The following is a 21,932-nucleotide window of genomic DNA, read 5'->3' as shown; positions in this document are numbered from 1 at the left end:
ATAAAATACCAGATCTACAAGCTTACAATGTGTTGTAATGCGACGTGCTGTGACCCCTGGAGGACCCCGGTCAATGACAATAGGATTTAAGTGTTTCATATGTTTGAAAGTTGGGATTAAACAGCCACTGTGGCTTGTGTACACAGGACAGACCCACAGCAGCAACACAAATAGATAGTACATGATACAGTAAAGGTATGCATAACACGTATATAGAAGCAAACACACACAAACACAGACACACACACACACACACACTATCCTTATCAGAGCACAATGACATGTACATTGTTTCAGTAGGGTGGAAACCTCATATGTCCAAAACGGTTACTTCTCGGGATTCAAATAAAAAAATAGCAGATCAACAATCTCAAAATAAGTCGCATCACTTTCGTATGATCAGGGCGTTAATGTACGAAAACATTTTAAATATGGAGATGAGGTTTCTGCTCCACAGCAACAAAATACATGACATTCACACTGTAAATGTAAATATACGTTATATATACACACACACACACACACACACACACACACACACACACACACACGTTACCGTGATGCGCTTCATGTCCAGCTGTCTGAGTTGAAGCACACAGCGCAGGACAGCCTGCTTGTACCATGTCTCCAGGGCTAAAGGGTTCCCATCCAGGGTCAGCTCACAAAGGGAACGTGACTCTCCGAGGCAGGATAGCTCGTCAACACTACACACACAAACACACACACACACACACACACACACACACACACACACACACACACACACACACACACACACACACACACACACGAGAACAACAACAATACACACAAATGAGAACCACAGCAAAACACACATGTGGCCAGAACTCATAGCGGCCCGAACCTCTAGTAGGCCAAAACGTACTGGGGCGAAATCGCAATCTCCGCCTCTCTCTTCATAAAACTTAAAGTACTTAGGCCTATCTATCCCTTATATTCCAGTGATGATTTGTCTTCTATTCACCTTAGGTATGCTGATCTTAGATAAACCATCTCAAGTAACAGTTTTGCAATTAATCTTTGATTGTGGTATTAAGTGTGAGACTAGAATTTTGGTTCAACCTGATTCAAATGAATCCCTGTTTAAAGTGAAATAGACATCTAGATTACGTTCAGGTTTAAATTCGATTTAGGTTAGATTGAAACCATGCTTAAAATGTTGTGCAACGGTATTAACATTCAAACTTTGATTTACAATAGGACTTCATCCTTGGTCCTAATCCTTGAATCCCACCCTTAAACGTAACAATGTATAATTAGTAAACTAAACTCTAGTGTAGGCTGTAGGTTACTCAGGTTACATGCAACCAACACATACTGTAGTGGTGCACGGGTCAGAGCCACACACACACGGTCAGAGCCACACACACACGGACACACACACACACACGGACACACACACACACCAGAGTCATCGGCGGTATGAGTCATGAAGTAAGAGGTTCCCACAACTATGCCTTTTGATGATTTAAATTTTAATCCAGGCTTGCATTCAGGGCTCTGCTAAATTGACATGGCAGACTGTCAGCCTAGCAGCACACCAGCTACAAAGCAGAGCAATCCCACACACAGTTACTGTAGTACAGGGGTTACCAAACCTTTTCAGCTCCATTCTTTATTGTGGAGAAGGCTTTCGCAGGAAAATAGCCGATCGACAAGCTTTCCCCACAATACGGATGCTGTGTTTCAAGTGGTCAAGCCCTATATTTAAAAAATAGGGTAAATACATTGTGTCGCAGTACATGACGTGAGCTTGTAGATCTGCCATTTTTGAACATTTGCGAACATTTCAGAAAAAGATTTCTGGGAAATGTTTTTATCTTTTGTCTTTTTGGAGGAAAGGTAAAAAGAAAGTAATGAATACAATAAAAAGGGCTATTTATTCATGACCCATAAAACAGGTGCAGAACACAAAATGGGTTGTGGACATAATGGGGAACATAGTGGGCCCTAAGTTTGGAAAACACTGCTGTAGAAGCAAGGCCTGTGGCAAGGAAATACACGCAAAGCTCCACAACGCTGTGTGAGGTTGGTGAATCACAGATAATATATCGTTCTAATTTGTGATAATGATCTCTGGAACTCTAGTGCTCCACTGGTCTATGCCTGCCTAAACCTGGCATGTCTGCTCTCCTTCTCTCTCTCTCTCTCTCTCTCTCTCTCTCTCTCTCTCTGTCTCTTCCTCTGCCTGGCAACAGAATGCAAACTGTTAGCCTATCACCAATACTGTATGCAAGTCCAAAGGGTACACATACAGGTACAGTAGGTTCTATAATGCTGCCACTAAGAACGATAGCACCAAATTTACAGTAGCATACACAAAACATGGGATTTATGCTTTTTAGTGCTGAATTCTGGAGCCAGCAGAGTATAGTACGCTAGCTTAATGTGTCACGTTAGATCCATTTGACAAGGTGACACAGTATGCTGGCCTTGATAGTGACACTGTCCTACTCTGGGTGTCCCAGTAGAGAGGGAGAGATGGCGGCACTGAGGCAGCCTCAGTTAGCCTCAGGGCAGCTGGAGGCACAGGAACTCTAATACTGTAACTCCAAAAGACCACAGATGAAAAAAGAGTGTTTAACTGTAGAGTATTGGTGTGTGTGTGTGTGTGTGTGTGTGTGTGTGTGTGTGTGTGTGTGTGTGTGTGTGTGTGTGTGTGTGTGTGTGTGTGTGTGTGTGTGTGTGTGTGTGTGTGCGTGCGTGCGTGCGAGCGTGCGTGCGTGCGTGTCTGTCTGTCCATGTGCGCGCAGGGAAGTATGTTTCCGCTAAGGAACTTAAAGTGGACCACACATTCACACGCCTTCTCCTAGCAACCGCTGCTCTACTTCCGAACCCCTCATTCATCCAGCGTCATGTATTCATTCCATGCCAGGACCGGATGAATGGATGGATGGATGGATGGATGGATGGATGGATGACTCAAACCACTGCAGCGGCTGCCTGCTACTACTTCTGCTAACAGCATGCTAACTACTGACTAACAAACAGCGTGGCCGGCTGTCATGTCGCCACCATGCAGGTTAAAACAGACACTGTCCCTGTGACAGCGATCCATCAACTCCCTTGTGACCATGTCCCTTCCTCCTGCAGCATCACGTTGGCCAGGCCAGGCCCAGCCCAAGTGACAACAAGGGAGGGGACACTGCTGCGCTGTGGGGGCCGGCCCGGCTCCACCGTGTTCCTGCGGAGAGGAGGGGGTTAAGCTATCAGCTGCAGCCCGGCTCTTACCTGGTGATGTTGTTGCAGCTCAGAAAGAGGCGCTGCAAGCAGGGCAGCCGGTCCACCTCGGTCTACACAGCGAGCAGAGGATAGAGAGAGAGAGAGAGATAGAGAGAGAGAGAGAGAGGGGACAGGGAGATAGGGGTGAGAAAGAGATAGGAGGATGAGGAAGGGGAGAAGGCATTAGTGAGGAGGACAGGAGCTTAGCGACTCAGAACTCCCCATCCCTCTCCATTCTCTCCCAGTCACCTTGCACAGCTCCCAGCTCTGGCATACAGCCCCATCCAGCCATGCGCGCGCCGCAGCACGCACACACACACACGCTCACGCTGCTGCACGCTGCCGCTGCCTCGTCTGCAGAGGGGAAGGGCGGGGAGGGAGGGGTGGAGGAGAGAGGAGAGGACTGAGGAGGCGTGTGGAAGGGGGGGTAGGAGAGAAACAGAGCTGCGCTAATGCAGAGATCCCCCCTGCTGCAAGCACACACACACACACACACACACACACACACACACACACACACACACACACACAGTAGCAGCTAGCTGAGCTAAGAACAAAGAGCCAGCAGGCAGCGAATAGCAGGAATACAACTGAATAGTAAATTCAGTGTGAATTGATTTTCTATTGTTCCAGAGGTGGCTGTTTCATATGGGAGCAGAATCAATGGAGGCTTTTTACCAGGAGGAAGACTATAAGGGCAGCCAGCTGGCTGGAAGGTTAACGATGACACACACACACACACACACACACACACACACACACACACACACACACACACACACACACACACACACACACACACACACACACACACACACACACACACACACACACACACACACACACACACACACACAGGTAACATCATCACTCCATCTAAAGAGATGAAAATGAAGCTGGCATGTTAAGTAGAAGTGGGGGCCAGGGAGGGTTGAGCATCCATCGTAGCAGCAGAGGGGAGAGAGGACGCTCCCAGGAGTAGAGCCCCAGAGAGCCGCGTCAGCATCAGCCCATATTGCAGACGTCACCTCTCTTTTCCACAGCACAGCCTGCCAGGCTCCATTCAAATGACATGTTAGCCCAGCCTAGAGAGAGGAAGGAAGGGAGGAGGTTGAGAGGGAGGGAGGAGAAGGAGTCAGGGGAGGGACGAGTGGAGAGGGTAGAAGAAGAGCGAGAGGAGACCCTACTGTAGGTTTCATGGAGTGATGACAGTTTGAGGTCGGATGGGTTTAGGTAGGTGGGAGAGTGGCAAGAGAGACGTTATGAAGTGGTGGGGGGAGCCATGAAGGGGGGTAACAGAGAGGTTAGTGGCACAGCAGGCTCTAGAGAACACTAGGTTCAACACATTACCAGCTATGTATTATGAATACATAACTACATTGGGTTGAGTCATGGCAAAGACAAAAAAAGGTCTAGACTACAGCTGCCCATGTCCGCCCTCAATCAGCTCTGAGATTATAACGTCAGTCACGAGGACAAGCAGAACACTGTATCCTACTTTGTCACATAACTGATAAGACAACTTCTCCTACTCCTAAATCAGTGAGGATTACATTTGCCAGTTAATTCTGAACAATTTCAATGACTGGCTGAGGTTTGGATAATTTTGTCCAACACAATGGTGGAGCTCTATCTTCTCCACACAGAAGAAAATCATCAGTGCTTCCTTCTATGCTATTCATTCAATAGACAGTTGCTGGGCATACTTCAGTAGAAAATACCCTAACTGTTCCCAGCGAGGTATGTGCTGTATATTGTGAGTAACCGTGTCATGATTTCAGAAAACGTTGCAGTGGATTTCTATTCAAATGCAATTCTTTGGGCTTTTTGAGCATCACAAACAAAATGTTATTGAGACCCTTTGTATGTGACCCCTATGTCTCAATCTCCAAACCTCTGCACATTACACTGAAACTACTGAATTTAAATATCCACTGTATGCCTACGATAAGGCATGCATTTTAACGTAGAGATTAAAATGGTTTAATATAAAACAAACCGCACTTCCGGTATTTTAAACGTTATATTAATTAATTTATTTTTTTGCATTAGTACAGTGGACTAAATGCAGGGATGTTGTGAGTATTTTCTTTTGCAATTTATTGTGCGCATGCGCTCATGCACACGCGCTCATGTGCAAGCAAAAAAAGGGGGCACTTCCGTTTCTCACGCACTGGCGCTCACGAATCAGCGCTCCTCATGCGGTCTGCAGCTGGGTGGTTCTCTGCTATTTTGTTAAGAGATACGTTATATAGTTTAATTTATAGATACATTTATTCGTGAATTAATTTCCTCCATTGACTTTAATTAAAAATTAAACTTTTCCCAAATATGGAGATGGCTGACATCATAGATGTCTGACATGATAGACCACATGAGACTGACACAGTATGTCCATATATGTGCTTTCCAAGATATGGGCTTAATATTGATGACATCAGGGATCTCCATATATGGGCATAAAAGGGACAAGGACTGACACAGAGATCTCCATATATGGCTAACTCCATTATACCTGTCGTCATAGGACATTTATTAGTCAATTCATTTTACCCATTGAATTGAATAGGGAAAATTCAAATGGTAAGACGAAATTCATTTGCGAAGTTCGCGTCACGGCAACCACACTTGCAATTTCCAATTGCATCTTTCTAGTTACACTCTACAACCCATGTGTCATATGCTGATGTGGCAATCAGCAGACCAATATTTGTCGGTTTATTTAAACACACCTCAGCCTCTGCTCTTCCTCCTGCTGTTAGTGCCACCTACCTACCTACATACGTAGCAGAACGCAGTACTTGTGCGCTCTGCTGGCGCAAGCACACTTGTACAGTATGTGGAGTCTATGAATACAATATTGGTTTAAATCTATTTGTGAGTTATCTGACTGAACTGAACCACTCCTAAAACCTATACTTTTTAGATTTGTTTCCTTCTTATTCTTTTATTTACATTTGCCAGGGTGAAAATGGTTATGTTACAGTTAATGGTGAGTAAATTCATAGATACATTCAGGTGCGCTTATCACAAGTCAACAATGGTATTCAAGGGTTAGTCACAAGAGCAGTGTTTCTCAACCTTTTTTCTGCATGGGTACACTTTTCATGTCCCAAGAATCCATGGGCACACCAACATAATACGGGGGTGTAAATATCGTCACTGTCGGGAAGAAACCTTGTATCTCCAAGTTTCAAATATGTACGTTTCTTCGCGAAGTAAAGCCTTGCTTCATCATACAAGGCTGCAGCACAACAGTAGTGGTGCGAGGCGTTGTGTGCTTGTAGATCGGCTGTTTTCACTAGTTTAAATCATTTTTAAAATGATAAATACAATACTGGCTTTCAAGCAGTTTCAAGGGGCACACTTGACCCTTCTCAGGGGCACACCAAAGGTCCCCAGGCACAGTGGTTGAGAAACACTGCACAAGAGTGATTAACAAAGCCTTCCCTGGTGGTATCTGGTGGACAGTGGTCAATGAATCTACTGTACATGTTTGTTTCCAGTGGTCCTATCATGGTTACGTGTTTGTAGTTCAGTGACTCTATGAATAACACATGTTGTGCTCACAGGACCAAATAAAAAAGCAGCCTCCATTAAAAGACTCATTGCCAGTCACACAAATCATAAACAACAAAGGAAACAATTCTCTCCACTTATTAAACACAGAAGGGTGCTTTCCCGTGCAGATTCTGCACATCCAAGTCTGTCAAGGGAACATTTTCAAAGAGTTGGATGTCAATAACACTTAATGAATCAGTTTCAGTTAAATAATAAAATCTCGAATTTAGATAGCGCTTACCGAAGACACTTTACATGGGGGGGACACAACAAAATTATGGAAAAACACTGAGAAAAGGGGCCTATCACCCCAGGTACGGACATGACATTTCAGAGAGAACCTCCAGCGGGAACTCTATATTTGGTTACTGTATGTCTGAGTTATAGTGAACTCTATGGTTATGTCTGAGTCATGGAGACAGGGGGGCCCCATGGTTGTCCACATGCCGAATGGGACAGTCCTGATGAAGGTCTAAATGACCGAAACGTCAAAATAAAAGCTACATTTCTTTTTGCAAGTTCTTCACAGTGTGCGGGTTCCCTTCTTTGATTTTATTATCAGAGATCCCTTTTTGAATATATGTATTTTTTTCCTACGCACCTTCCCAAAAGTTCCCAAAAAAAAAAAATCCCTTCTACAAGCTCATTGTGAGCTGAATGCACAGGTGACTGCTTCATGTAATCAAATCCCAACAGATCCCCTAACCTTTTGTTTTGGGGAGCGCTGGTTTCAGTTCATTAACCTCCTCTTGTGTGTTGGCCCCTATGGGGCTTTTAAGCCGTGACATCATTTTGTAGGCAGAGGAGAATCTGCCCCCAGAGCATTTTCTGTCCCTCGCTATTTTCAACAGATCGGAGACAAAAATAACGACTAAAGTATAATTCTAACACTTTCCTTTCAACAACAAAGAGAAGAAAAATTTGTAAATAGTAAAAATAGTAAAAAGATTCACAGAAACTGGGGGCAGAAATTCTCCTCTGCCTACAAAATGATGTCATACTTAACAGCCCCATAGAGATATATATGTCACGGTTTGTTAGAGAAACAGGACGGTCGAGAAACGGAGCACTCGTCGTGCAGCACGGGGCGGAACGGAGCCGCTCGATTGTCCACGACATTGCAAGCGGCGCGCAGGCCAGCGGACCTTGGTCCTGCTCTTCGCCCCCGAGCACCGCAGGTGCGAGTGGCCGCGAAGAGCGGGCCAGGGCCGCGCGGCCGGCGGAGCGCCGCGCGAGTTACGAAGCCGTGGTGAATGCAATCGTTATATTTATGCCCAGGCCGTAAGGCCTGGGCAAGCCCACGATAAACGCCCTGTCCAAGTGACTACAATGGAGCTAATGGCTAGGCTAGGCTAGGCTAGGCTAGGCTAGTAAATAAAGAAAGAGTCGCAAACGAGTGACGTCAGCGCCTTCACTAGTGAATGGCTGTCGCATTATAACTCTATGGGCTGTCGTCGCCACCTGGTGGTGATTGGTGTGTGGTGAACGACAAAACAAGCGCTCTTACATAGAACGTCCTGAGTTACCCAAACATCCGGTAACATATATACTTCATTGCGCAACGGTATTGTGCATCAAGAGTAGCTGATATACAAGCTCACATTGCGTCACCAATGTAACCACTCTGAGCTTGGAGGTCTGCGAGCAACACCGTCGCAGGACGGAGCATAAATTAGGCTTCATGGACTGCAGCTGGGCGAGCAGTAGCAGCTATGGTGCCATGATCATGAGGGGCGGTCCCTCAGTTCTGATGACGGCGAATGGAGGTGGGGTTTGAAGGGTAACTGTGTTGAATCACTATTGGTTGGCTATTATTGTTTAAAATCAACAGAAACCAAGGATTACATATTTCAAGAGTGAGAAATCAAAATTCTTCCTCCACACTGGGAGAAAAACAGCATCTGAGAGTTTGATGGAAATGGAATGCATTTTCAGTGATGTTACTAGGTTTTCAATGTAATGGGTCCCGGGACCCACAGGTGGTCATTCAAATGGGTCCCAGAAAAGTTTTAGGAGTCCTCAATACAATGTTTTCGAGCGCTGTGAGCTTGTAGATCGGCTATTTTCAAAATGTTTGCCTATTTCTTATATTTATTTTACAATTTGGCTAATGTTTGAACTTAGAACTACTAAAACTACTAAAACATGTGCCCATAAATTAATTTGGGCGTGCAAAATGGCGTCGGACGTCGGTGGAATCAAAACATTGACGTTTCTATCGCCTGTTTAAGACTTTATACGTGGATTTTATTTGTGTTAACGTAGGGTAAAGTAGGAGGCTTTCACCCATGAACAATGGTGGTGTCTGTGGAATTTTAAAATGTTTTTCTTTTACCGCGACCCGGTAAATTATTTTAACATGGACTCCAATGGAGGCGCATCCCCGGGACCCCAGGACCATGACATGAATGAGTCCCTGGGCGACTTGAATGAGTTTTTGATGCGGGATGCGCACGTAATGACATCACTGTCATTTTATAATGTGAGTGCAGTGACCACTTATCCATTGCATCCTATGAGCTGTGGGGTTCATTTGCGCATACTGGTTCTTATCAGTGTGACATGGACCATTAGGGCATCTATTCTTGCAATGGGAAGTCATGCATAGAAGTACAGAATGAGTGTTCATCATTCTGCCCACAACCACAGCGGCGGGTGGATTAAAAAACAAACAAAGAAAATCACAAACCACTTTCAGTTATGCCTGATTTATACTTGGTTGTGTAAAGTATAAATAATTGCATTATTCTAGCCTGATTGATTTTTGAAGTGGCTGGTTGAGCAGCCTCTCTCCGAGACTGTGGGTGTGGAGAGGTATATGAGAACCTTCAAAGAGACTCCTGTGTATGGCTCGCAAAATCTAGGCCGCCCGATCCATCCCACATACTGTACTCCACTCTATATGCTGCCTGCTGTGTTATTAAAACAATAACCCAGATTTACATGTAGATTTACACTCAAATGTGATTGTTACGTATTGTGGCTACAGTACGCATTTAGAAAGCACATTATAAAAACTGAAAGGAAAAAAGTATGTTGATGGCATACTTGTTAGTTTTGCAAAATTATGCTATACAACAGGGGTGTCCAAATTGAAGCCCGGGGGCCATTTGCGGCCCGAGAACAAATTGTATACGGCCTGCGGCTTCATTCCCAAATTGTATTATAAACAGCCTGCCAGTACCGCCAAGAAGAATATTTTCCCATGCAGGGTATAATTTGTCAGCATCCCTTGTTCCCTGTTGTCCTAGCAAAAGACCATTGAAATTAAATATTTATGGTGATAGTTAAATAAAATTGTTTAAATGCGATGCTTTGTTATGGTCCGAAACTCGAAAGTACATTATGTCAACCATTTGATCTGTATTTCCAAATTCTGCTACAGGCGCTGACCATTTTCTTGCAGTTTATCACAAAAAAATCTTTTCTTTTATCAGCAGTGACTCATCCTGCTCTGCATAAGATCAAGACAGGTTGGGAAACTGAACTGGGCATCACTGTCAGATATGGGTGGGACAATGCAATAAATGCAATGAAGTCATCCGCTTCCCCTGTGATGGATGCTCTCAGCCCAAGCTTGGTGGGATACTGGAGATACCCTTTTTTTTTTATCTCATACTGAGATATCGGAACTTCCTGTGGATCCATCATCCATCACCACAAAAGATTATTTTGTTATCTGCATTTATTTAATTTATTGTATCACTGTGTTTTATTCACTTAATTCTTGGTTTGTATGAGCAAAGGGGGAGGTTGGGGAGCTTCATCTGTAATAGTATCATTGTATATTATAATCATATACTAAACTGTATGTACAGATGGTGGAATAAAAATGTAAAATGACAACAAAGAAAAATCTGAAAGGAATCCAACAAAGCATTTAAAGGGATATATTACACTTTCAAACATGTTTGGGGTCATTTTAACATCTACTCTGGGCTTTTGTGAAAAATAGAAGCAGTGTCTCCGCCAGGTCAGGTAGGTTATTGTGGCCTCCTGCTGGCGCTATAATAGGCCAAGGTGAAAAGGGTGGCATTTGTTCCTCGACCTAGTGGGAATGTGCATGCAAAATGTCACGGAAATCGCACAATGCTGATTTGAGGCATTTTGTTCAAAACGAACTAATCCTGCAAACTTGGAATATGAAACATCGGACAGATCTGTCTTGATCACATCACTATAGAGATACTGGCTGTGTCCGAAATTCGGAACTCGTCCCCTACTCCCTAACCCTAAATGAGGGATCCAGATGTAGTGTACTACAGTAGTGAACTCATCAGCGCATTTCAGACACTATAGTTCGTCGCCATCTGGTTGCGTCATCGCTGTCGCACAGTTAAAACAGGGCACTGGCTTTTGGAGCAATAAATAATAGCCAATCTACAAGCGCTCAACACGGCGCGAAGCGACGCGTTGTGAGCTTGTACATCAACTCCCCAATGCGTGTGGAACAAACCAACATGTTGCAGTGTTATTATGAGAAATAGGCCTATATAATTATGTTTTTATTTATCGCAATTCAATAAAATAATGTTATAAAATCGTTTTTTTTTATTTGTATTCATTCATGGATCTCACATGCAGACATACACCCATGTTTGTGATAAAATAGGTTATTCTTGCTAATTTAAATAACATATGATTTATGATATGATTATTATTGATTGATTGCGCATGCGCGTGCTCAAAGCGCGAGACAGTGGCCGCTGCGCAGTGCATTGTGGGATAGGTGAGCTCAACTAGTGACCATCGAATGCACACTACAAATCCAGATGCATTGTGGGATACTTCAGTACACTATATTAGAGTACAAAAATGCTCACTATACATTCGGACACTAGTTCAAAATGGCGGAGCCCCCTTTTAGTACAATACATTAGGGAATAGGGCGGATTTCGGACGCAGCCACTGTATACCGATTTTGTGATCTTTGGATAAAATCTTAAGGACTAATATAAAAAAAATTGTTTTACATATGTCGGCCTCCTGGTGGCACTATAAAAGGCAGATGTGAAAAATGCAGGGCTTTCCTTGGCCTCTAAGGAGTGTGCATACAACGCTTTACGCTGATCGGTGGAATTATAGGTAAAAACACAACACAAACGCAAATCTGCCTGTTATAGCGCCACCATGAGGCTGATTTGAACATTTTTAAGTGGCATTTCTTCATCTACCTAGTATAGTGGGAATGTGCCTGCTCAATTTCACAACAATTGCACATTGTGTTCATGATTTGAGGCAGTGAAAAATTAGAGGCAGAGGTTCTGAATTGGCATCCAGGGAGTGTGTGTGCACATTTTGGCAGCGACTGGGCCAACGGTGCCGGAGATTTGCTGGTAACAGACAGACGGACACACACACAGACACATGGACAGATGAACGGCCCTGATCACTCAAATATATATTTTGCCTGGAAATATTCAATTACATTCTCCACCCTGGGTCAGACTTTGCGCCGAACTCTGCCTCACTTAATGTAATAGTTCTGATGCACTTGCCTGGACATAATCAGTAGAGCATCTATGATCTGCCCACAGATACAATCTCACAGTGACATAAGTTGTCTGCTCCAGAAATATGGAAACCATGTTGATCTTTATGAATGGCTTCTGCCACACAATTTAATTGGTCAAAAACCTCCAGTGGCGTAATTCATTCAAGTCGATGCAAGTTGATGTAACTCTGACACAAATCATTCCATATAATCAAAACCACTTTCAGACCTTTTGGGCATCAAATATGTTGAGCATATCATTATAAGTGAAAAGCTTATAAACATTACAAAAACATTATAATAATAAAAATAAAAATAAATCCATCGCACATTTTCTACAAGATGGGCTTAAGTGGTTATAATACCACTCATGGGCCTATTGTAATTTTGGGAGACAGTGCAAGTCATGCCACACAGTTGCTTCATATTCAGAGAGCAGACTTTGTCGTCTCAGTGTCTGGATCTTTGTGTGTGTGTGTGTGTGTGTGTGTGTGTGTGTGTGTGTGTGTGTGTGTGTGCGTGCGTGCTTTTTAGAGACAGCAGCAGCTTCCATCACCCTGGGTGATGCTAAATATAGCAGGCCAGTCTGAGACTGGGTGATGTCACTGCTGGGCTGACGTAGTGCTTCACTAAAGTCCACTTACAGTATATGGTTTCCTCTTCTAAACTTCCTAATTGATTGAGTCAATCAACTGGCAGGATGTGTGATTTATGTGCATGTCTGTGTGTATTGACATACCATTTCCTGGTCCTCACAAGAAAATATCTATTTTAAGAAAAAGAGATACAAAAAACGATTCAGGTTGGGGTTAGGATTAGGGCATTTATAGATGTGTGTGTGTTGCGATGAATATAGAAGAAAGTTGAAATCAAGGTATTAATGAACCAATAGGGGCGGCATAGCTCAGGGGTAGAGAAACCGTTATTAGAGCACGAAGGGTTCCCGAAGGGTTCCCAATTCGAATCCGGGCTCCCCCTGAGTTAGTGTCGAAGAGTCCTTGGGCAAGACTCTGAACCCCTAATTGCTCCCGGTGAGTAGGTTGGTGCCTTGCATGGTTTCCTCCGCCACCGGTGTATGAATGTGTGCGTGAATGGGTGAATGTAATGCACAATCTATGTAAAGCGCTTTGGATAAAAGCGCTATATAAATGCACCATTTACCATTTACCAATAGCCTATGCAGGTGACTCTGGTCTATACATTGACCACTTATTCGTTTCCCTCTGCACCAAATCTCTTTGCCAAATATAGCCGACCTACAAGCTCACATGTACCTGTAAATGAAAATAGCCAACCTACAAGCTCTCTCTCTCTCACACACACACACACACACACACACACACACACACACACACACACACACACACACACACACACACACACACACACACACACACACACACACACACACACACACACACACACACACACACACACACACACACACACACACTAATTCCCCTCACATTTATGGTGAACAGTGTTGTGACTGTGAATTCTGCTTTATTTTATAGGCACGTAGGGGAAATTAGTCCCAAACCCTAACATGGAGAAACATACTCACCTGAATAACCTGGGAAAAAGAGGAGGAAATAAATAGTGCTTACCTGGAACCTGGAAAGGAAAGTACTCACCTAAAAACCCTTTGGAAAGAAAGGAACGATAATCACCTGAACCCTGTAGAAATAAAGAAGTGATACTCACCTAAGCGCCCTATAAAGTGACTAGACTTACCCCGACACATGTAAAAGAAGAGAAGAACATGAAGAGGAGTGGGAGCCCCATACTCGGAAGAATTTACGTTGAAATCATATGCATTATTTTTCATTATACAACTGGTAGTTTCAACGAAGCAATCTGATTGGTTGAAACAATCATGTGACCGTGATGATAACTAGCATTATGTAACGCTCTCATCAAGCAAAGAAATCATCTGTGCTGGTCGCAAAAGAGCTGAAGCGCTCCCCTCCCCCTATACTATACTAGCGGCTAGGCTAGCAGTTTTCATGTGAAGTTAAGGGACATAGTAGCTAAATGTGGCATTAAAAAATTACAAATTCCTACAAATATCTTAATTACAATGAAATGAAGTTGACGTTTTTTTTAAGGGCAACAGTTGTATAATCGCAATATTACACTCAAGGGTGTAGGTTAAGTGATTATTGTACCTTCTGTGCTGCCTATGGGCTGCCTATGGGCACTCGCCCTTCGGGCTCGTGCCTGTGGCAAGGCAGGTGGTACAATAATCGCGTTAACCCACACCCTCTCGTGTAATATTGCTTAATTATTTATTCCCCCACCCTTCTATTGAAAAAATCCCAGAAATAAAATGTATTTTTTAATGTATTTATTTATAGCTCACATAATGCACACATATAATAGCTGACCTACCTACCGTACAAGCTCACAATGCATCACAGATTTTTTGCCCCAGAATAGGGTTGGTTAATACACACAAATTAGAGTTCTTTGAAGTCCCCTGCATGTGCGTGTGTGTGTGTGTGTACGAGCATGCGCGTATATCTGTGTGTGTGTGTATGTTTGTGTGTAGCCTATGTGTGGTCCTCACCTCTTCATCCCAGACCCATCCTGCTCATGCTGACAGCTAGCGTAGCGTGTGTTTAGCGCTGTCATTCATCTGTAAACACAGCACTAGCTCTCATCACTACAGACTCTGTTGCACGCATTCACACACTTACAGTACCATCATGAAAGGTGCGCTATAATAAAAACACAGGTGCATAGATAGGCTGATTAGGCACCGTGGCCGTGCATGTAACAATAATAATGCCACGTTTTGGGCTCCATTTTTTACTGGGACTACCTGTTTTAAATATACTCACAAATATTACTGTATGGCATTTTTCAATATAATATGCATATGCAAATATATAGACATACTGGGCAGCAAGAAACTCTTTAGCATAGACTTAACTACATGAAACCTCGTGTCCCTACTCTCCCTATTCTGTCCCTATCTCCAAAATCATCATGAGTTTGATCATCACACATGTGACCTGTGTCACAGTGTTGTCAAAACATTACCATTCCCTTTCCTTCCTGTCCAGCTCCATGTACTCTCATGTAGAACAGAAAAAATATACTCTTTCTTTCAAAATAAGAGACTGAAATCTCTTAAATTACAATGAAAAGAATTTCAAATGCACCATGTGCTATTGCGCTACTGTGCCAATTTCACAATTGTGTCCACAATTTAAAGATTATCATCAACAAATGCAAGTAGGATTTTAAACCTTGTTATGTTGTTCGACACACTCTGTGCTGTCCAAAAATCGACTTTGTACTTGAATGAAATGGTGAAACCCTTCAGGACAGCTGGAATTGCACAAGTATATATTTAGTTTGTGCCTGCAAAAAAAAAAAAAAAACACTTGGCAGCAAATCCTTCTAATTACACAGACCCGGAAACTGCTGAGACTCATCTCCCCTCCTCTGCATTCAATAAAACATTACACCTGCATGATAATTACAAGTATGTGTTTTTCAAGCACAGCTTTACAGCAGCAAGAAGGCAAGCAACTGTGAGAGACAATGTTTATAAATATTTAAAATTATACTATACTGTACGTAGGCAAGGCCCTGATCACTCTGCACTGATATTGAACAACTGCAGTATTACATTCATAATTTTATGTACGTTGTGAATATTCCTTTTACATGAGCGGGTGTATATGTTCTTATTTGCAAGTTATATACTTCACATTTCAAAAGACAACAATGAAACTAGCTGCTTATACAGTTTGATATAAATAAATAGATTAAAAAAAGGTTTGGACAACATTTTTATTTTCTACGTTCTGAGGCAGAAGGAGAAGGCTTGGGGATGTGCATCCAAATGAAGCTGTTTAGGCATGCACTCTGTTTATCACATCAAAACTATTGAAACCAAGCGAGGAGTGCATTTCTGTTTTTCAGCGTATCCCCTTTCTCCTGTGCAGAGCCACTCACGGGCAGGGGGTTGTGGGTAATGAGCTACATCTCCCTGGGTAACGGCAACAAGATAAATTTCTCCTCAGATCCTTTTTCAGAGCGCTTCTATTTATGTTATTTATGTGTTTGTTTTACAGAGCTGGAAAACGGGTACATGACATATCAAAACAAAGCAGGTATACTGCACGGTAACCAAGCGAAGACTCATGCCAAGGAGATGACAAGATGACAGGTTTTACACCTTAATGAAACGCAGCGTGATGACACCTCAGGTTGGTATGCCAGGGCGCTTCTGCATTGGTATGTGTGTGTGTGTGTGTGTGTGTGTGTGTGTGTGTGTGTGTGTGTCCATCAAAGCACAGTTGGACTCATTTACAAGTTATTATTGGCAGCATTAGGGACACACAGAGCAAAGTGTTCCTGCGCAGGATATAACAGCACGCGAGGACTGAGCACCATCCTCACCTATTAATGCTGACACAGGGGCTGAACTGTTTACGATCTCAGGCCAGTGTTTGAATCATTACCGGGCTGAGACGTCACATCTGTACAGCGCATTAGTATGAGAGACCCTGCGGATCAGACGTACTACAGCTGCCTCACTACTTTACACAGAAAGAAAACAGACACAGTACCTAGAAACCACAGTATGACAACAGACGCATACTACCATAGAACTCACAGTACTGCGCCACTCTCCCACAGTACTACCATAGACACACACTAGTACTCATGCATTAAGGCAAAATAAAATCTCACAACTGAAAATTTGTTTTAGGCCAAGTCCTTAATGACATTTGTGAAACTAGCACTTATGTTTCATAAACAATTAGCACGATATGTAGAATTATGATGTTTTGGTAGCCATACAGCCAACCAGTTAAAGAAATTGATGCAAAAGTCTGCCATATCAGCCCTGACAAAAAGTCCCTTTATATTACAAAATACATGTTTATGAAATATTTTATTTTAGGAAATATCTTAGATCATTAGGATTATCGAGAAGATTGAACATGCATTCCATTTCTCGTTTGACCTCTTCAAAAACTCTTTAATCTTAAAACAACAAATAACCGACGTTGCAGCGCAACATTTTGTCAACTAAACTTTGATAAATAGAAGGAAAAGAATAAAGTACATATTCTGTCACTCCTTGGTTTGAATGGGAGCAGTAGTGTGGTCAGGGGGAGTTAGAGTGGATGAGGGCAGCAGTGAGCTCAACAAGCTGACAGCGTAGATAAAGAAGATGTTGCACAGCCTTGTAGTCTGTGTATGGATGCTTCTGAACATCCTGCCGGATGACAGCACAGGGGGACAAAAAGCATTTATGTGAGAGGGCCGGGAGAGCTCCTCCACAATGCTGGAGGCGTTTTGAACAGAGGAGACTGTGGAAAATGGCTTGGGTGACGATTTGCTCAGCTGTCTGCATTAGTCTCTAGTGTAGAGCTTATAGCGATCAACGCCATGGCAGACCCTGTACCAGATGGTTATGCAGCTGGTGAGGATGCTCTCAATTGTTCCTCTGTAGAAAGTGGCGTGAATGATAGGTGGGGGCTGGGTGTTGGCTTAGCTTCTTCAGCCGCCCCGGAAAGCTTCTGCTGGGATCTCTTGGCCAGATATCTGGTGTTGGTGGTCCAGGAGAGGGGGTCCTCCTCTGTGATGTGTACACCAAGAAACTTGGTGAACTTTACCCTTTACACTATGGAGCCGTTGATGTTCAGTGAGGAGTGGTCAGGGCGGGACCCTCTGGACTTAGGTCAACAATCATGTCTTTTGTTTTGTTAACATTCAGAGATACAGACTGTCGTTCTTGCACCAGTCTGACAGCTGTTCCAACTCCTCTCTGTAGGATGTTCCATTGCTATCACTGATGAGGCCCACTGGTGTCATCCGCAAACTTGATGAGGTTTGTAGGCCTACCGAAGCTGAAGGTGCAGTTGTGGTTCAGCAGTGTGAAAAGCATGGAGCTGAGCACACAGCATGCTGGGGTTCAGCATGACTGTGATAAGCTGTTAACATGGAGTTTTAAGCTACAATGGTTTGTATAGGAAGTGAGCATGTGTGATAAAATGAATATCAAATGTCTAAATACTGAATCAAGCAACTTAAAAACTGTCTGAGGTGCTGACAAAAGCCTGAGTAGACGTTAAAAAAGTGAAATATCCTTTTAAGTTCTTACGTACAGTAAATCCAGGTCTACTACCTAATGGGGATCCAAATAAACAATAAACAATAACAATAAATGTTCTTTTGGACCAGATGAGTCAGGAACAAATAGAGGCACAAGAGATTTCATCCTCTGTGGAACTACTTGTGTGGTATGCAAACTGCATCGGGTCTAGTTAAGTTGTGGATACTGGACTAGAAGAAAGAAAAAAAAAGAAAAGAAATCTACGACGGTGTGGCAGGCCGAAAATAGCAGACCTACTCTGCATCTCACACATGCACATGCACACTCACTCAGGCATACAGTACATGCTTTCCAACTCAGTTGGTAGTGTTGAGCATGTAAGCTGCTGTAATGGCGTAAACTGAAGTGGTTTCTTGTAATATATATTGGTTCATATTTTGTACATTTTTAGAATGTATTAATATGGTAGAACTGTTAAGTACCTCGAGCTAGGGAGGGCCTCTAGTTTGAAGGTCGTAAACAGGCACACCTGGCCTATAATTATCCAGCGCAGTGTTTTCTCTGGGTTCCATTCAGGTGAGATTCCGAAGTATTGTGAGACAAAACCATCATACTTTTAGGAAATGGAAAGTAAATAACTCTTGTTTTCCAATGGATGCAGTGTAGTTTTACCAATGAAATACTTTTCTCTCGGTCGTCCTCAGACGAGCTTCCATCGGAGTCTCCAATCTTTCCGGTTCTCCATACACCCGGCCAGCTCCGAAGAGCTTTCAGCTCCCGCATCCTTCTTCAGGACGTCCACATACGTTAACACGGAACGTCCTCGCGATCGATGCCCGGCCGCACTTTGGTTCCCACAGGACCAGCCTGCTGGCCGGGAGCTCCCGATGTCTGTGGCAGTGGCCGGCCAGCTTCATCCTCCTAGCAGTGAAAGCCGCTTCCAAGGAGTGGCTTTGTGTGTCCCGTACATGTCCATATATGGTCATTCCAGTCCAGAATGAACAGGTTTTATCTGTCCCGTACATCCAAAATATGTGTGTCCCGTCCGTCCCGGTCTGATGATTGGATGATTAAAAATGTCCAATGACACCATACTTTGAAGCTTCACATGACAATGAATTTTCTTTTGAAAAATATGTGTTTCCCGTGCGTCCAGAATTGAGGATTGGTCAAGCTTCACATGACAATTTGGCCCTCCATATAAAATCATTCAATCATTCAGAATTCATCAAAATATAGAACTGAAGCACATAGAAAGTATAGATCTAGAACACAGAAGAATGTATACGTAGATCTAGAACACAGAGTTCATAGCTCTAGAACACATAGAATAAACATTCACCGCTTCACTTCGAACCGAGGTTTGACTTCTTTAACTAGACCAGGTCAACCTGGTTGTGCCAGACCCCCTGTCTGTCATCATCATTTATGACATCATGCCTTTTGTAGGCATGTCATCATCATGTCATCATCATATATACCCTTTATATAGAAAACCCGGACAGACAGACCGACATTTGCTTATGTAGGCCTACCCATTTCATGGGTCTGGCAAACATGGTAAAGGTTTCTACCCGACAGCTTACCACAACAGAGATGCAGTTGTGTTGCAGGTTGAGTTCAGTCAGAGAGTCCAGGCCCTGCAGGTTCTCTACTCTGGAGATGTTGTTCCCTGCCAGGCTCAACACCTGCAGCCTGCACAGGTGAGAGACGCTCTCTATCCTGGTGATCTGGAGAGAGGAAACATCAAGGGTTAACCACATGAACACCTAGCGCAGTGGTTCTTAAAGTGGGGTCCGGGGACCTCCAGGGGTATTTGAGGGAGGTCCTACCCAGCTAAATGTGTTAATACAGCATAGAAATAATTTCAACCACTTCATCCATATTTAGTGTGGTTGCCCCTGCAGGGCAATCAGACTATAGTACTTGTCCAACTTTATTCCATTCCATCTTTCCCTTCCTAGATAAACTTTATTTTGCCGCGCTACTCCTCCCACAGTTTTGGTGGCACGCACTTGGGCCATATGGCAAATAGATCGGCTTCATCGTGAATCGATTCCTTGCATTTTGCTAAGAGATACGTTATATAGTTAAACTTATATTAATAAATGTATTCGTGAATTGTTTTTTACCGTTGATTTTAAATAAAATGTTAACTTTTCCCAAATATGGAGATGACTGACATCATAGACCACATGAGAATCACACAGTATGTCCATATATGGGCATTCCAAGATATGTGGGCTTAATATTGATGACATCATGGATCTCCATATACTGTAGATGGAGATCGAATAGGAACAAGGACTGACACATACAGAGATATTTGCAAGTGTGACTCGCCTCAAAGCAACCACACTTGCAATTTCCATTCGCATCTTTCTGGAGTTTATGTTGGCTATTCAAAAATAGCAGTTGTCCAAGATCACAGCTTGTACATCTGTCACACAAATCTTCTCTTCTAGGGGTCCCTGACACAAAACATTTTCAGATTGGGCTCCGCAACCATCAATGTTGGGGCCTTCGACATGAAAATGTTGGAGAACCACTGCCCTAGAGTGTATAGATCTACCCTAACCCTGGGGGCCCCACTGCCTTAATATACTTCATACTGACCTGTTGTACAGTAACAAAGTGCAACACTTGCACGGCAACATCATCTGATGCCATGATAAAGAAGAATTCACTTTGAACTAAGGACTCATGTGTGACCTTCCAAATTAAAAATATAATGTCTATGTCATAACAGTAAGAAACAAGGAGTTGACACTAATCACATAGAAGGTTTCAATAATAACACAAGAGGGTCAATGGACTGTGAAATATGAGTCTGGCCTTTCCATGACTGTCTCGATGGGACAGAGGGACCGGAGGCCCCTTGTCAGGATGAAACTCAAACTTGTAGAGGGACTCGGGGGGGTCCCCAATGGCTGTTCTGGTGGCTCTATTCTAAGGTTGAGGTGCCTGTCTATAAGTGGTTTCCTGTAAGTGTGAGAAAGGGGTCAAAACTGAGCCGGGGAGACTGAGGGAGGTCGACACAAGACAATGCCCGAGACTCCCTGCAGTTCAAAGGTTAAGTAGGATTATCAAACAGATTCATACAGCCTGCTTGATGTCGGGAAGAATGCGTATTGGGAACAGGCTGAGATTTTTCAGATTTTAAAAACGTATAAGATTTATACCTTTATTGATAGGACAGTAGGTTGACAGGAATTGGGGAGCGAGAGATGGGGAGACTCTCAGGCTGTCGGGATTGGGACACGCCTGCCAACCCTTGCGCAAGGCAGATAGGCCCCATGTAGCAGACAAAAGACTGTGGTTCTATGGTCCTGTAGTAATATGTAATATGTTGAATAAGACTCTTGATAAATAAAGTTGAGAGAAAAAAAAAACAATCTCAGGGTCAGGTTTGGTTGGGTACCCCTTAAACCCAGCTAGACCGGTAGTGAATGTCTGTTGCCAAAGCGAAACATAATCTCCATTATCCATGACCCCTCTATCATCAGGGTAGATTGGATAAGCTCATTTGAAAATATTTAAGGAGGTCATGTT

General features: G+C 43.3%; 1 protein-coding gene across 1 annotated transcript in view; it reads right to left on the bottom strand.

Moving 5' to 3' along the window:
- Positions 1–21,932, bottom strand: part of lrrc49 (leucine rich repeat containing 49) — a gene marked incomplete at both ends in the record, with an annotated part of 84,903 nt that overhangs the window by 38,824 nt on the left and 24,147 nt on the right. Inside the window, 3 exons of the mRNA XM_080730132.1 lie at positions 557–704; positions 3,253–3,314; positions 19,967–20,110. Of these exons, the coding sequence (XP_080586258.1) occupies positions 557–704; positions 3,253–3,314; positions 19,967–20,110 (354 nt within the window). The remainder of the gene's footprint in view (positions 1–556; positions 705–3,252; positions 3,315–19,966; positions 20,111–21,932) is intronic.

Source organism: Nannobrachium achirus (assembly GCF_963921795.1).
Source record: "Nannobrachium achirus genome assembly, chromosome: 7".
In the NCBI taxonomy this organism is placed as follows: domain Eukaryota; kingdom Metazoa; phylum Chordata; class Actinopteri; order Myctophiformes; family Myctophidae; genus Nannobrachium; species Nannobrachium achirus.
This window is presented reverse-complemented; position numbering and strand designations above follow the sequence as displayed.